The 17,384-nt window shown below is 35.9% G+C and overlaps 1 protein-coding gene across 1 annotated transcript; it reads right to left on the reverse strand.

The window, feature by feature from the left end:
* Positions 1-263: 263 nt before the first annotated feature.
* Positions 264-1,298, reverse strand: LOC113272837. The gene has a single exon (XM_026522633.1). It carries the CDS (start codon positions 1,296-1,298, stop codon positions 264-266), a length of 1,035 nt encoding a protein of 344 aa, XP_026378418.1.
* Positions 1,299-17,384: the final 16,086 nt, after the last annotated feature.

Raw genomic sequence — 17,384 nt, forward strand, 5'->3', positions numbered from 1 at the left:
AAACTATATTCGAGTTTGTCCATATAGATTGCTAAGCGAAATATTGGGTGTTGTTGTTAGACCCCCGCTTTTTCATCTTCAGTCAAAACAAAAATCAAAGGAGACAAAGGATCACCCTACCGTAGGCCTCTATCAATACTGAAAAAACCTTCTGGGCTACCATTCACAAGGACAGAGATTCTTGCTGATTTCAAAAAACTGAGGATCCAATCACACCAACACTCCGAGAACCCATATCTTTTAAAAACCTCCAAAACAAAAGTTCAGCTAACCGTGTCAAAATCTTGAGTAATATCAAGTTTTAAACCCACATTACCATCTTTGCGCTTAATTTGCAGTTCATTAACCATCTCCAAAGCAAAGCTAATATTTTCATGGATATTTTTACCCTTCATAAAAGCAACTTGCTCCTCTGAAACCAAATTACCCAACACACTCCCCAAACGAGCAGCAAGGATCTTAGTAAAAATCTTAAAGAAAAAATTACTAAGCCAAATTGATCTGAAGTTTCTAAGAGTATTAGCAGCTCTTTCCTTAGGAAAAAGTAATAACAAACTCGAGTTAACTCCATGCAGAACAAATTTATTAAACCAGCAAAAAATACTAGCGCTCACCAAATCTTCACGAATAATTTCCCAGCAGTGTCTGTAGAAAAAACCCGTAAAGCCATCCGGACCTGGAGCACTATCCGCTCCCAAATTGAAAACAACCTCATGAATCTCTTCAATAGATGGTAGATGATCCATGTGATTACTTTCCTCCACCGAAATGATCGGATGATCAATATCAAAAAGAGAATTGACCGGGACAGAAGCATCACCATTATTCTCAAAATAGTTCACAGCAAGATCTTTAATTTGGTCACAATCAGTAATAGTGTCCCCGTTATCATCAATCAATTCTGAGATAGTATTGCTACTCATTCTTATTCTAATAGTATTATGAAAGAAACTAGTGTTGCTATCTTCGTCCACTAACCATTTGTTTCTAGACTTTTGTTTTAACATAGTTTCCAACTGCATTCGAACATCACTAACCTCAACTGTCGCCTCCTTCATTAAATTGTGCTTATGCAAATCTGACGGATCCTCATCCGCCACACGTAAAGCACTTTCCAGCCTAAGTTGTGCTTGTTTCAACCGCACATATACATTACCAAAAACCAGTTGGTTCCAAATCTTCATGTCAGCCTTGAGACGCTTCAACTTCTGTGGAAAAACATAAGCCAGAGACTCCACTAAAGGAGCATTACAAATATCATGAACCCTCCTCATGCAATCCGGGTGAAGAAACCACATTTTTTGAACTCGAAAAGGAGCTCTTTTCGGTCTAGTATCCACAAAATGATAGCCAATGAGAGGAGAATGGTAAGAAACTTCCCTTGGAAGAGCTTTACACCTCCAATTCTCAAAATGATTCAACCAAAAAATGTCCCTCACTGCACGATCCAATTTACTAATAATTCTACGAGCTCCCGTTTGTCTATTTGACCAAGTAAATTGCAACCCAATGAATCAGCCTCAACGATACTATTATCATCCATCCAGTCACTAAATTCATTTACCACTACTGTCCTAGGTGTAGCACCACCCTTCTTATCTTCACTGTGCAAAACACAATTAAAATCGCCAATAACCAACCACGAAACTTGCTGAGCACCCATATTCATTGTCTCCAAAGATTTCTCCTTGTGGCCTGAATAGAACTAGCATGAACCAAACAAATATAAACACCTTCCACGGATATTGTAATAGCCTGTCTAGACACATTCAACACCACTGGCTCCGACAGATTCAGAGACCATATAACCCATAAATTCCCAATAGTAGTTATAGTAGAATTATGAATAATACTATTATTAAAGCCATCAACCTGGAAATGACGCATGAACCTAGATGAACGAGACACCCTTGGTTCAGCAATTCCGATAATATTCGGCTTGAATTCTTTAACTAATTCTTTCAGTTTACATTGTGTTTATTCTCGCATAATGTCATTGATGTTCCAGAAGAGAACACGCATTTAAAACCAGCTTTTTTAGGGTTAGTTATCCTGACTCGCTGAGAAGCTCTATTAGAATCTTTCTTTTGAGTATTTTCACCTTGGTTAAGTTTACCCATTGGTATCTTACTTCCCAGATTACCGTTTTCCTTATGTGCGGTTTTCATCGCACCCTTACCAAGAATGATATTATGACTTGGATTAGCAGTACGCATGTGTGGCGGAAAGGAAGAAGCATATCGTGAAATAATAGATGGAGTTTGAGAGCTCCAACTGCGAGTGCTTGTATCGAAAGTCTGAAGAGTTGTGTTTGTTTCTTCAACCAAACCAAGTTCAGCATTCAGAGCTTCGAATTGGTTAGGAGATATTACAGATTCACGATTATAAAAAGCATCAGTTAAAGGAGTGCTGAAAGAAACCCCATCAGTCCTATCAACAATCAGATTCCTACTCTCCCCCGGTTCAGAACCAATTGTTGACTTAGTTTTATCAGACTCACTCAGCGTAGTCTTAGAAACTAAAACCGCGCGTTCAACTACTTTAAGCTTAGTTCTTGCCACTTCAGATAAGGCAGAGTTCGCAGCAGCTTCGGACTTCGCAAGTTCTTCCTGTAACTGTATATCAACAGTTTCATTATCACTCACTGACACGATTTCCCCTGCTTCTGTAGCAGCAATGTTTAAACCCTTATTGTTATCCAGAACAGATGAAACAGGAGCAATATGTTTACCCTTATTTTTGTGACGTGCAACTTGCCAATCTTTAGGTTGTTGCTATGCATGTTGCTGAGTATGCTGCTCCTGCTGTTGAGTTTGCAACTGCAGTTTATCCTGTGCCTTTGGTTTTAGCTTCTTTCTGCATTCTCCTTCAGTATGACCAATAATCTTACAATTAGCACAGAATTTAGGTTTTTTTGTGAATATCTATTGGTTGCCAAAAATCCAACCCTCCCACAGTAACATGTATAGCATCCGTATCGTTCATCTCTGCAAAATTAATATATATCAGTATCGAAGCATAATAACCATATTCATGAGCTAAAGTTCGTTTATCCACAACAATGGGAGTTCCCAACGACTTTCCCATAGCCAACAGCGTCTTCTCCAACCAAAATTCCATTGGTAATCCAGGAAACTTCACCCACACAGTAGCATGAGATGTTTTTTTGCTTTTGAGCATCAAAACTAGGATACCTCTCCATCAAACTCAGTTTTTGCTCTTCAACGATCCAAGCTTGAGCGTCGAAAATCTTGCTTTTATCCTCATGAGATTGTAACTTGATAATGAAGAAACCTCTTACCATGGGTACAAACTGCACTCTTCCAGCACCAAGTTGCCATTGATTCCCTAAATTAGCTTTCATAGTATTGAAGTTAAGATCTTTAAAATCCAGACGTCCAATAAGACTGAATCGCCATATCTCACAACCCTCTTCATAAAACTCCCCCGGTAACACAACTGCAGGTTTCCCATCTTTCGATGTAGGGTTTGGTAAAGTATTCAGATCGATTGACGTTGTAGGAAGCTCCTTCTTACGCATAAGTTTTTCACCATAAGTTAGAGACCTTGATTGGGATGGATCAGATTGATCCCCCATCGTTAAAAACCAAAATATTGCCTAGCCAAAGAGAAAAAATGAAAAAAAAATTGAAAAACCCTAAAAAAATCGCCAGAGGGGAAAAATTTTAGGAGAGAGAAAATAATATATAATATGAGTGGTTAGCAAGGCCTGAAAGTTACTTTCAGTTGGATTTAACGAATCACTTAGCTAGTAAAAATAAAAAAAATGATAAAAAAAATTTCATTCATTATTCCTCAATGACGCCATCTTCTGGCCCAGACCGTCGTCGGAATTTCACCGTACATCAGGCGGAAGAAGATATCAGTCGATTACTAACTAAGCAGTTCTTAAGACGCTTGAAAAAAAAACAAAATCTCACTAAGCTCTCCTAAGGTTGTGAAATCTAAAACACCCAAACCATAACCATGGGAATCGTATTCACTCAAATAGTTAGAACGCTTGCGCGAAATTGCCTTCGAAATAGCATGGCCTGAGACGAAGCCACGAACTCCGTCACCAGTGAAGGGTGAGACACCTGTAACATCCATACACACGTCTTTGCCGTTTTCCCAGTTGAGCACAAGAATATCCTTTGGGCGTAGATCCTTGTTATTATCTGACGACAAACCCAAAGCAACCTCTTTGCGTGCAGGAACACCAGCTTTGTAACAAATATCTACAGTTATGTCACGAACCAAGTCATGACGAAACTTAATTCCATCATTCTTAGCACAATGGAGTGCATGATTACCAAAAATATCCATAGGTCTATTGCAACAAGAACACAACCCGTCTTTAACAAACAGAGGGATACCAAAGCGATATCAAACTAATGCTCTGAATTGTCTAGTCCCAAGAAACTGATCTAAACCACTGATGGGAACAGCCAGAAAATAATCTTGAGCATGTTTAATCTGGTTACGTTGCCACAGAATGGAATCTCTTGCAGATAATGTAAATTGGTCAGGGATTTGCTTCTTAACTGCATCAAAATAAGTGACTGCCAGAGAATGCATAGAGGGGGGGGGGGGGGGCAGTGCTATCGACGCAATAAGTGGAAGTAAAACCACATACCTGAATAAAATTCTGAAGAGCCAACTGATAGGCAGAACCATTGTCTGTTGAGAATAAGCTACAAAGGATCACCTTCCGCACCGAAGTAGTCTGACTCTGAGAGGAAAGATAATAATATGTGTGGGTGTCAGCCATAGTATATATACCAAGTCCACCATCTTTGATGGGTAGGGTAGCTAATCTCTGTTGCAAAGGCCGAAAACCTGCTCCATCTCCCGTGATTAAAAGTCTCAAATACTTGAGTAAGTGATCATCGAAGAGATATGAGGCATTTTGAAGAGCTGCTGGATTGGTGGTACGCATAAAAAAATATAATCTGGAAACACCGACGCAGTTACGAAGTAACAACATCTCACTCTGAGGGTCTTTGAGTTTTTTGATCGCGGACATTAGCTGAATAGTCTTGTTCACCCTACTCAACACCATATCACTCATGAAATCCAAATCCAAACTCACAGATCCACCCAAAAGCTTAACTCCTTTACTAGGCGTACCAATATCCTTGGGAAAAACCCCTTCTACAATGCTACGTGGATCGAATGTAGGCCAAAAGACTTCAGTTTTCTTGATGTTGAGATGTAAGCCCCTACTCGGCCCTTCGGATTCTATAATCCTCAAAGCTTTAGCAACCTCCAGTGTGTCACCAATGACAGTACCATCATCAATGTACCAGGCGTGTAAATCGAGCTTACATCGAGAAGCAATGGACTTCACAAGGGGATGAAGTGTCAGAGCAAATAAAAGGGGACCGAGGGGGTCGCCTTGCTGAACTCCAAGGGACGAAGATTGGATATGATGATCATGATAAAGTTTAGCAGGTCTTTTTAACAAAATTCAACCCAACGAGAAATACCTGGACAATGAAGCCGGACCTCTCTAATGAGATGGGACCTACAAACCATATTGAACGCATTCGAGAAGTCAATAAGCAACATTGACATCTTATCCGAGTGCCCTCTCAAATCCAACAAACCATTTACAACGTGAAGAATACTTTCACCTCCTACTGACACACCAACCCCAAATTAATAATCTCCTAAATAAGATGACATGGCCTTACCAACAGAGGAAGCAGCCACTTTAGAGACCAAACGACGCCAGATAGTACCGACCGCAATAGGCATAAGACCACCACCAGGTTTGAGCAAGGGCGTAAGCGGTGTACTAGCAATGATTTTGCCTAAAGCTATAGGGAACTTGCCTGCCAACCGCCCCAGTAATCGAGGCCAACAAATCATCCGCCACTTCCACATCTGCACCACTCAAAATTCAAAATTCTTATACAGAGTTGGTTGGGAGCCTAGAAACAGGTTGCGCACCAAATCCTTTTTGGATAGCTACACCTACCCTATGAAAAAGAAAATTGCCTATCTTACAATTAACATCATAATTAGCTAAGCAATTCCTCACCCGGTTCAAAAAAAAACAACAAAATCATCTCCTAGTTTGCCTAATGTGAAAAACGCTAAAACCCCAAAACTATAACCAAGAGATGTGCATGTGTCCAAGTATTTGGCGCGCTTGCGATTGATCGTCGCAGAAACAGTACGTCCCGGAACAAAGCTATAAACACCACCACCCGTAAAGGGAGAAATCCCAGTGCATCAAAACAAGTATCTTGATCGTTCTCCCAGTTATATAACTTATTATTTATTTTGTTCAATAAAATACAATAAAGTGTAACAATAAATTAAAATAATTATTATTGTACATTTGTACATAATAATTAAAATTTATACTCATATCATACAAAAAATGTTTAATCATATCATTTAATTTATACTCATATATAATAGGAGTTTTATAGATTGCGTATTCGTGAAATAAAATAAAAGAGAGTAAAAACATCTTTATAAAAAATTTGTAAGTCTTCCAAAATCTTACATATTTTGCAAGACTTTTACCAAGGCAAATCTGTAACACAAAACAGAAAGGGTGTTTGATCTTGGACAGACGGATAACATTTTGAGAGACAAACAGGTGATCCGACCATCCCATCCATAGACATCTAGCGGCCATGATGTTTGTAACCTCCTTTCATTATGGAGATATTGATCACCCTCTTAATTAGTTACTCATCAATTTAAAAAATAAATGTGCCATTAGAAAAATAAAGTGAAAAAAATTAAATGTTACAACCATGTTACCACCATAGAAAAATACAGAAAATTCTTTGAACCATATCTTTAAACAATCAAATTAGTCAGCCTTCACCAATCTACAAAACATAAATAACATGTTCCTTTTAAAAATACAAAGAATAATTTTCATTATACCCATTGTATAAAGGGAAAAATCAAAAATTACAAAGAATAATTTTTATTATACTCATTGTATAAAGGGAACAATCGAAAACAATACATATCCAAAAATGACTCACCAAATATTTACTCTTTCGTCATAGGCCTGATTTTAATTTTAGCTTTCCAATAAGCCGACCCTCATCAACCTGCAAAACACAAATAACATTAGAGTTGCAATGTGTGAAACCCAACAAACAAATAAATTTAGAATAATTTTTAGCATCCATAAAAAATTTATTGTCGACTGAGATATTTAACCAATCGAAAAATGATGCATGTTTTTAGGCACAACATATCTAGCATTCTTGGAAACATTTGAGCATTCTTGATTAAGATCATGACTATCTTTTTATCATATCTTAATGTCGTGAACAGTTTAATCAAAATCTTCAACACAAACAAAAAAATGAGAAATTGAAACAAAAAGAAGAGCAAAAAATCTTGATCGATTTTTTATTTTTTTTTATCAACAACACAAACAAAAAGAAGAGAAACTCAAAATAAGGAAATGTTATAAAAAGAAGAAAATCTTAATCGGGCATCTCTCTGCTAAGGTACAATTACCAAGCTCACCAAGTTCATCGTTGGTTTAGATTTTGTGTCCTCCTGGTAGTCTGTTTCTACAACAGCAAACGTTACAAAAAGATCCATGCAACGGGTAATTAAGGTATACATCTCACCTTTTTCATCTTTTGATTAGACGAGAAATAAATATCCTTTTCTGTTTATGACCGAAATTAGGATAACTCTAATTTCTTTCACTTAATTTTCCTCCTCTATTTACTCCCCTACTTATCCTCCCACGAACACAGGAAGATAGTCCCTATGGTCAAACAAGAATTTATGGGAGTATGTAATTCCATATGCTGCTCATCAGATGAAGATTCAACATAATAGTCGAATACAACACAAATCAGTATCACGGACTACCAATCTTTAGCGATCGAAAATAAATTCATTATTTAAGGAAAAAATAGAATGATTAACGAGGAATTTTTATCAAACAATATTATTTTAAGTCTAAAAAATATCGTGAAGAACTATTAAACTAATATTTAAGCGTAACTGAATTTATAATTGTTGGGATTAAGATTGTCATGGGTGCAAGTTCTCATGGGTAGAATTAAGCCTCATAGTATGTAGTAATTAATAAAATTATATTAACTAAAAATTATTTCGTCTCATGCCGTGCCGTTACGGCATGGATTATTTCTAGTATATACACAAAAATCATTCAAAGTCTTGAAAATAGGTAAGTATGCAAAGTCTTCGAATTTTCAAGTTTACAACGAGTAACACAAACTTTCGAAGATCTTTTGACAATCTACAATGAGTAACACAAACTTTGAAAGAGATTTTAAAAGTATACAACCAATAACACAGTACTTTGTAAATCCATTAAACTCTTTGAAAATCAATGAAAGTATTTACTGAGTAAACCCTCTGTAAACATCGTTGCATCTCGCCAAAATTGATAGGGTGTAGAATACATCCTATTTATTATCTATTTTTTATGCTTTCTCTGCTATTTTTCTTGTAAATTATGTATTTTACGCATGTTTTTGAGTTATCAGGTATTTTGGAGTCGCACGGAGGAAAAGAAGAAGAAATCACCCAATTTGTGCGAAATGGGCAATATTGTCATTTCATAGGCGACTCATTTAATGAAGAATTTTCTAGACTCATCTAGACTCATGGGTTTGAATAATTGGGCTTGGATTTGGAAGTTGAGATACAAAGGGAAAGTGGTGTTATTATGGAATGAGGATTCTATTCCTAAGAGGATTGCTAGGAAATTGAAGCCTATAAATAGAGAAGTTCTCTACACAATTTTTACACACCTTTTACACACACAACACTTCTCTTTTCTTTATTCTTTGTGTGAACTTCTTAGCATGAGTAGCTAATTTTATTGATTGAGGATGAATTCCTATTTCTTGATATGTTTTGAGTTTTGTTTTAAATCTACTTTGAAGTTTTCACATGATTATCGTTTGTTTTTACTAATAGGAATGTTTATACATTCATGGTTGATTGATAGGTCGTTTAGGATGCATACTAAATTGATTTGTTAATTGATCTAAAGCTAGTGAAAGTTAGGGGATAAGTAATCGTTTCTTGACTCTTTACACAAGTAGCAAACACGAGACCTTGCGGAGGGATTCCGTGGAGCAATTGTGTGTGGAAACAACGTTAGCAAGTAGACCTTGAGCTAAGAGTCTAACTACTAATATCAACCTAATAAATTCATAAATCTTAATGTGTTTAACTAAATTACATCTTGAGTGAGCTACTACTAGATGGTTTGGTGAATAGAATCCGGTAGTCGAGAACTTCCGCATGCGATGATACTAGGGATTTAGGGGTTTAACACTGAGCTAGCTGCTTTACCTACGGTTGGTGATAATCTGTGACTAATAAAAAATGGAAAAGAACATAACTTTAATCATTGTTTTGCAATGAAGAAGGATTCCTTAGTCTTGTCTCTCTTATTGATTTTCCTTTATCTTTTAATTGCTTTGTTTATTTATTTTTCTTTATAAAATCTAAAACCAGAACCCCCTTTTGTGACATTATAAGACAACTAAAACCTCTTGCTCCTCGTGGGAACGATCCTTACTATCGCTATATTACTTGTTAATTAGTGAGAAAAATATTAATTAATTTGGTGTGGTTACTACACTCATCAAAAATGATATGTTCAGTGCTGGTTAAATTCTCGACGCAGATAAAATGCACTTTTTCGAAGTGTATCAGACATTTAAATCGGAAGTGTGCCACATGTGATTTCTGTTCAAATACCAGTTGGACACATTTCCGACATATGGCTACTGATGGATTATTCTAGTCAATGAGTTGGAAGGATTTTGGAAAATGCCTATTTTAGTGGCCATGGCTGTGGTAAAAATTGTTAACACTCCAAAATATCTAAAGACTTAAAGGCCTAAATAAATAAAGCTCTCATATTGAATAGTGAGGAAACCTTCATCTGCTATTGGCTGAAATAAGTTTTTTTGTGGCTTTTGTGAAACAGAACTAGTAGTGAAACACCAAGGTGACCAAATTTGGAGTACAAAAACTTCGTTCAAATGTTGGGTTCCGTTAAAACTCCATATTAAATGAAATTGATACAAAAACTCCAAATTTTTAAAAATTGATACCAAACAAAATTGTTTTCATCAACTTTTATGATGAAACCAAAATTGGTTTCATCAAATTCTATGATGAAACAAAATTTGGTTTCAACTTATTCTTGCCTATTTTTTATCATGAAACCAAAGATTTTAATGATGAAACAGTAAGTTTATGATGAAACCAAACTTTTGGGTGTACTGTTTCTGGTTAGTGGTGGTGTTGGTTGGTGGTGGTGCTTTTTATGATGATGGTAGTGCTAGAATTTGTTGGTGGATGTGGTGGCTATGATGGTTATGAAGCTGATGGTGATGGGTGGTGTTGATTGGTGGAGATGGTGGTGTTGGTATATATTGATAGTGGATATGGTGGTTTTGGTTGGCGATGGTAGTGGTGGAGACGATGATGGTGTTGCTGGATGGTGATGGTAGGATGGTGGAAGTGATGTTGTTTGTCATGTTACCGTTGATTAGTAATGGTGTTACTGGTTGGTGGTGATTGGTGGTGGATAGTGACACCTTTGGGGTTTTTGTGTTACTTTTTTTTATTTGGGGTTTTTGTGTTACTTTTGTCTTGATGGGTTTTTTGTGGATCGATAGTGACACCTTTGGGGTTATAACTAACGACCCATTTGTGAAATGAGAGTTTTGGTGAGGACACTTGGCAACATATGATTGGTTTAAAAATTACAAACTCAAAAGGAAAACTTAATTTACTGTGTTCAGAAATTTGTGGAAGTCTAAATTCAATTCGGAAGTCGAGTACCTACTATATTTGGACTCTTTTCTCCAAACAAATACATCTATCTTGCAAAAACAAATGGTTTTTGTAAAATCCGATGGTTGTGGATGAGTTTTTTAGTGAGATCCACGACCACCATTTGCTCTCAAAGTTCAGAAAGTTGAGAGACAAATCGCGGCTAAGAATCAACCCATGTTTAACGCCCACATCCAACCATCCGTATTCACGCATCCATTATTATCTCTTCGCCCGTTATCAATCCCATTAATATCAGCGCAAATTTAGGGCATCAATCTGCACTAATACTTGAGTTGTTTCCAATAATATTCTCCCTCTCTTATTATCCTCTTCAGTTACGAATTATACATTGATCTCCTCTTCAGTTACGAATACAAAAATGATTTTCTTTAAAGACCCAGTAATAACTTCAAACGTTACATGCAATAAGATACTTTCAAATGTTCCACTACATAAACCCTAGATGAGGTGATCATCTTTCCCAGTTTCAGTCACATTCTCTCTCAGTACTACTAGGTAATGACCGGTTATTTTTTAAATAATTCTTTCAGTGATAGTTTGATTTGTTTTGGATTTTAATTAGATTATTATTGTTCTATTGCAGGTTTCGATTGTTGTGTTCATGAAATCATCAGAGTTTTAAACATCTATTCTCTCTCAACACTACTAGGTAATGGCCGGTTATTTTTTAAATAATTCTTTCAGTGATAGTTTGATTTGCTTTGGATTTTAATGAGATTATTACTGTTCTGTTGCAGGTTTCGATTGTTGTGTTCATGAATCATCAGAGTTTTAAACATCTTAGGTAAGTCTTTTACAGTCAACCACAATTGGGTTTACTACTGTATTCGATTGATCTTTTTTTTTTTGGGTTCTACATGAGTTATTTCCAATTTTAGTTCGTAACATGTTTATTGACTGTGTTTGTTTGATTTTTTTTTGGGTTTCTAGACTTTGCTGAGTAAATTTAGTCCCAAATTTGTTCTCGTGATTGTAAGTTTATTGACTGTTCTCGCTTTTTTTTGTGTGGATGTTCATTAAGTCACCAAATTCTGATTAGCTAGATAGATCATGGCTGACATCCAACTCAACTACTAATTAAGTTTGACGAGAGGTTTTGGCTCACAATCAATTGGGGGATCGCTGGCATTTCATATTTATAATTGTCTTTTCACTATGATTCATACTTATAATTATCCTTGCACTATGATGTTTCTGCAGAAGAAAAAAAAAGTCTTGAGAAATATTTCTGCAAAATGAGGTTTGCTTCTATGTGATTAGATTAAGAATTGTCAATTTATTAAAACATGGGTTATAATCATGACGTAGTTCTAGCATCTCTATCGAATTGTCATGCAATATCGTTTCGGTCGGACATAAACCTCAAAATATGTTATCTTCCAAAGGTTCTCATTTCTTTCTTCACAATACTTTGTCAAGGTTAGTCGGTTTTTTGATTTTCTAATTTATATGTTTTTGTGTTTCTCTGATTAATTGTTTTGATCGAGCTACCCATAAGGTTATTATGTTGTTTATGGGTTTTGTTACCTCTAGAACCATAGGAATTCATGATTCCGAAATACTAAAGATCTACAGAAATGGTGGAAGAAATCCCAATGTTCACCTATCGACATGGTGATCTTTACGCTACTTTTAATCCAATATATTTTCCTAATTTTTTTGTTCATCTGTTTTATATTGTCTTTCTGAGTATTTCTTAGTCTGCCAGCAAGGAAATCTTGGTGCGTCTTATGACAAACTTATTATTTTCTCTTGATTTTTCCTTCGACCATCCATTAAATTTGAATATGTTTCTTGCATTGTACACAAAAGTTTTGCATTTATTTTTCTAATTGGTCTCACCAGTTTTGTGTTATTAATTTGCCAGCTATTATTTTTCTGTGCTTGGATTGATGATGTTGTTGCAGAGTGGTAATTCAACTTACACGATTCAGCCATTGCCCGCATGAATAAGAGTGCTCAAAATTATATGATGTTATGATGATCTATTTTTTTTGTTTTACTTTTTCTGCGACTAGCCTTTCCTTATAGTGCATTTAAATTGCCAAGTCTTTCACAGTTCACATGTTATATCTTTTGTTAGGAACGCTGAATCTGTCATTATCTGTATCTCCATGGACATGTTACTTCTCTAAGAGGAAGCACCATCATCATCCTCATCCCTTCCCTATCCCTCACTTATATTGAAGGGATACTTGTCACAAGGCATCTCCACTATGGTGGCGCTGCATCCCTTCCCTACACGAGACGAAAACTTAGTTTCCGTCAAGTCAATTGGTTGACTTGACCAGACGGAAACTCGATTTCCGTCACAGAAGAATAAATTTCCAGGCCATCGATAATTCCTCCCACTTCTTCTTCTTCTCCATTTTCTTTCTCCCTAAAACCCTCTCCAACCCCAACCAATTTGATGACTCTCCGGTGTGATTCAAGAGCTGAAATTTAAAGGGTTTGCTCCTTACTACGTGGTGAAGCTTTTCCCACAATCAATTTCGATTTTCATCAACTAATCTCTTAAGGTCAGTGATTTTAATTTTATGGTTTATATATAATTTGATGTTGATTTTGATTAATTTTTAGATATTAGGTTGATTATGATGCGTGTTAGGTATGTTGTATGAAGCTCTGAGACGTTTTTGATCGAATTTATGATAGTTTGTTGATTGAATCAAAGTGTATGTTGTTTACAAATGATTTTTGATTGATATATTGTATTGTTATTGATAATTTTTCATTGATGAATGATTAAAATCAATATGTATGTTGTCTAGGATAAATTGTTGATTGAGAAATTGTATTGGAATTGATAATTTAGGACTGATACATGATTTTGTTATAATGTGATAGATAATGTGGCTAAGTATGGATGATAATGTGTATAATAATTTTATTTGAGATACATTGAAACATTGTTTTGTGATGATTTTGTATATATGTGTTTTGTAGATGTACTCTAAAAATTTCCAAAAGGTTTTGGAGGATAGAGTTCCGGTTTCTTCAAAAGATAATAGTGAACATACAGTGAAACTCCCAACGACGTTAGAACATAGGCCTAAACCAAGGAAACATCGAAGTACCATAAGCAGTCTTTACGAATTGTATACTGAAATAAGCATATTCCCACATGCTAGACAAATTGTAGAAGACTGGGGGTTTGGTTCATTTTTCAAAATTCATTTTCCAAAACAACAAGACAACTGCCTAGCTAGTGGTATATTTGAAAGGTTGTGTCATACCACCAATACATTTCACTTTCCTAGTTTTGAAATAGGGTTTACCCCATTAGACTTCACACAAATTATCGGAATTCCTATTGGCCGAGGAACTCCCATATTATTGCAAAAAATGAGTTTTGACCAACTGCATCAGATTGTACTCGAAACCATAAATTATTTGCTCCCATATTTAGACGCGACATCTAACATAAGAAGAGGGAGACATCAAGAAATAAGAGAAATAAGAGGATTAACAGAAGTTACGCAAGAAAACATTGTCGACTTGAGAAAAAATCTTGTTGCTAAAAGTGGGATCAAGGTTAGTTTGATTAAAATGTTTCTTGACCATAGACTCGGCCAAGCCAACAATGTTATATTCGAGGAAAAAATTGAAAGGTGGTTTTTGATGTGGTGTTTTGAGAAAGTCATTTTCCCAAACAAGAATGATGTTGTTGAGATTCAATGGCTACATATAACGAGGGATTTAGGACTGCTCAGTACTTATGATTGGGGTTCGCGTTGTACGACAGTATGTTATGGGGCTTGAGTACTGGAGTAACGTGCTAGTTGCCTGATATGCATTTATTTTCATATCCATTGATGGTAAAAATTCATACCCACTACTAAATTTAGTTTCTTTACTTGTTTATTATTTCTTACCGTATAATGCAATTAGTTGTTAATAATATGTAATAACGTTGCAGCTTTGGTTTTGGTCATATTTTCGATGTCTATTTCCCTTTTTAAGGGCGGAAAATGAGTTGGTTCAAGATCCGTGGCCGGCGGGTAGGTTATATGATGAAGATGCGAGAAACTTGAATAGAGGCAGACAAAGTGATACCGATTCTCATTCATTGTGCGCAACCAAATAAACAACTTCTCGTTCGATTCTGTAGTATGGTCGTTATGGGAGGACAGTCAATGGAAAACAAGTCCCGAGGTGGTAGAAGAAAAAAGAATGTCTGAGTCACGGGGGGTCTTTTACGATCATTTTGGTCGCAACGTCTTGTACCTCGGGGAACGGTGTCTCAAGCAAGTTCTTGGATCACAATAATACCGTGAAATCCTCCCGATTTAACAGTAGACATCAACACCCACTACTTATACATCGACGCACAATGTAACTCCTTGCATTATGACGAATTACAAGATTTGAGTATAAGCTGTGGTGGAGCAAGATGTCAGTTGGGAAGTGCACAGGTACAATTGAACACGAAGGAAACAAAGATGTGTATGGTACGCAAGATTCCAATGCTTTTGTACGTCGTCCACCACCGTCTAGGCAATCCATATACACTCAAGAGTTGGAGCTAGTCGATCGTGATCTCTTATCCACCACATTTTCCGACAGCTCGAATATGCGACCCGAATCTTAAGGCGGTAGATGTACCTATTGGAAAGGAGTATATGGATCATTATCCTAGACCCAATTATAATGTCAGTCAGGATACAGCTGTGAGTATAATGTCTTCTAATACTTTTTGAATGTTTTTATTTGTGATTTATTTATTTTGGTGTTGTCACCAAAATTTAAGAATTAAACTTATTTTGGTGTTTACAGGATATGTGGTTCGACGCATATATAGCCTCGCAACAACATATTATGGCTCTAGAAAATTTCCATTTCTATAGGGAAAAGGAACTACAATCCAAAATCCGTTAAGGTACTGATTTCCGGGAGAGGTATGTCAGAGACTATATACCAACATGTATACCACCATATACATGTGAGTCATCCACCCCTGGGCAGTCTCGTGATTTGGGACCGTCGTCTTCTTTTATTGTGCCAAACAGTCAAGAAGATGGTGCCTACCATCCTTATAATGCGTCTGAACAAATCAATAAAAGTACAACGACGTTCCAAGATCAGGATAATCAACACGATCCATGGTACACTTCCATGCCGGAAGTGTACAATCGAAATTACTGAACAGACAATTTTTCAAATCCTTTTAGCGACTTTTTTAAATGAAAAATGAATTTTTTTTCTTCTTTTTAACGGCTATCTTTAAATTTTATATGTACTATTAATTTTCATTGTATAACGACTACTTTTTTGGTTTTATATGTACTGGTAATTTTCACTATATAACGACTAGTTTTTTTACTATATAACGGTATCTCATCATATCTCTATATATAGCAAATCACTTTCCAAATGAAGCTATCCAAAAATTCATTTCTATTTTGCTTTATAAAAATGAGATTCAGCAAAGAAGAAGATGTTTCTCTTACGCAAGCATGGATTGAAGCAAAAAACAATAATCTGAAAACAGTTTAGAACACTAGCAACCAATTCTGGAAGAGTGTATTTGAATTTTTTGATAACATATCAGGAAATCCAATGCGAGAGACAAAGGAGGTCTTAGAACTAGGTGGAGCAAGATGAACAAGGAAATCATCACTTTTGTCACGATTCAGGCCGAAGTTAACATACGTAATCCCGGAATGTCATATGAACAAAGGGTAAGAATTTTATAAAAAATTTATTTTATTTTCTAAAATTATTACTTAAGTTTGTTTTTGAAAATTTCAGAAAAATGTTGCTTCTTTAGACTATCTTAACCAGACAGGAAAAAATTTTCCTCATGATGAATGTTATCAGGTATTGAAAGCAAGTTATGATCCCTACAATCCCGACAAGATATAGCTGTATAGGGGAGATGTTCCTGCATCATATGTTGATCAAGTCTTCAGAATAAAAATCCTGAAGAATGATTAAATGTGAATGTTTTATCTTATAATTATGTAATTTTCTATCTTTATGTGTTCCTGCATCATATGTTGATCAAGTCTTCGGAATAACAATCCTGAAGAATGATTATATTTGAATGTTTTATCTTATACTAGGGCTTAACCCGTGCCGTAACGGCACGGACATGTATTCTGTTTGATGATGTTTTCTCAATATATTTTTTTCGATAGATTTGTTTCAATTTCACATTGACACACCCTTGAAAAAGACGAAATTAGACTGCCAGCCAGTTTAATTCTGACAAAGTTTACCTAGCAAATATACTCCCAACTGGTAAGGTTTTCCCTATTTCCTATCCCCATTTTTCCTATATCCCATCCCTCTTAATTCCTATCCCCACTTATCCTAAGTACCACCCATAGAAAGTTTCATTTGTCCTAAATCGCGTCCCTTTGACATTTTGTTTATACCCAATAGTAAAACCACCCTAACACTAAACCAATTAAGTAAAAAAAAAACTAGGTACGTTTGTAACTCCATTTTGTAGTCGTCAGTCTGGACGATCGCGTTCCCATTTTAATCTTAGTGTCTGAGCCTCTACTACGACATTTAGCCGTCTTGAA

This window comes from Papaver somniferum, chromosome 4 (assembly GCF_003573695.1).
Source record: "Papaver somniferum cultivar HN1 chromosome 4, ASM357369v1, whole genome shotgun sequence".
Lineage (NCBI taxonomy): Eukaryota > Viridiplantae > Streptophyta > Magnoliopsida > Ranunculales > Papaveraceae > Papaver > Papaver somniferum.

Coding starts and splice junctions, on each gene's coding strand:
- LOC113272837 (XM_026522633.1), bottom strand. CDS start 1,298: ATGTGGTTTCTTCACCCGGATTGCATGAGGAGGGTTCATGATATTTGT.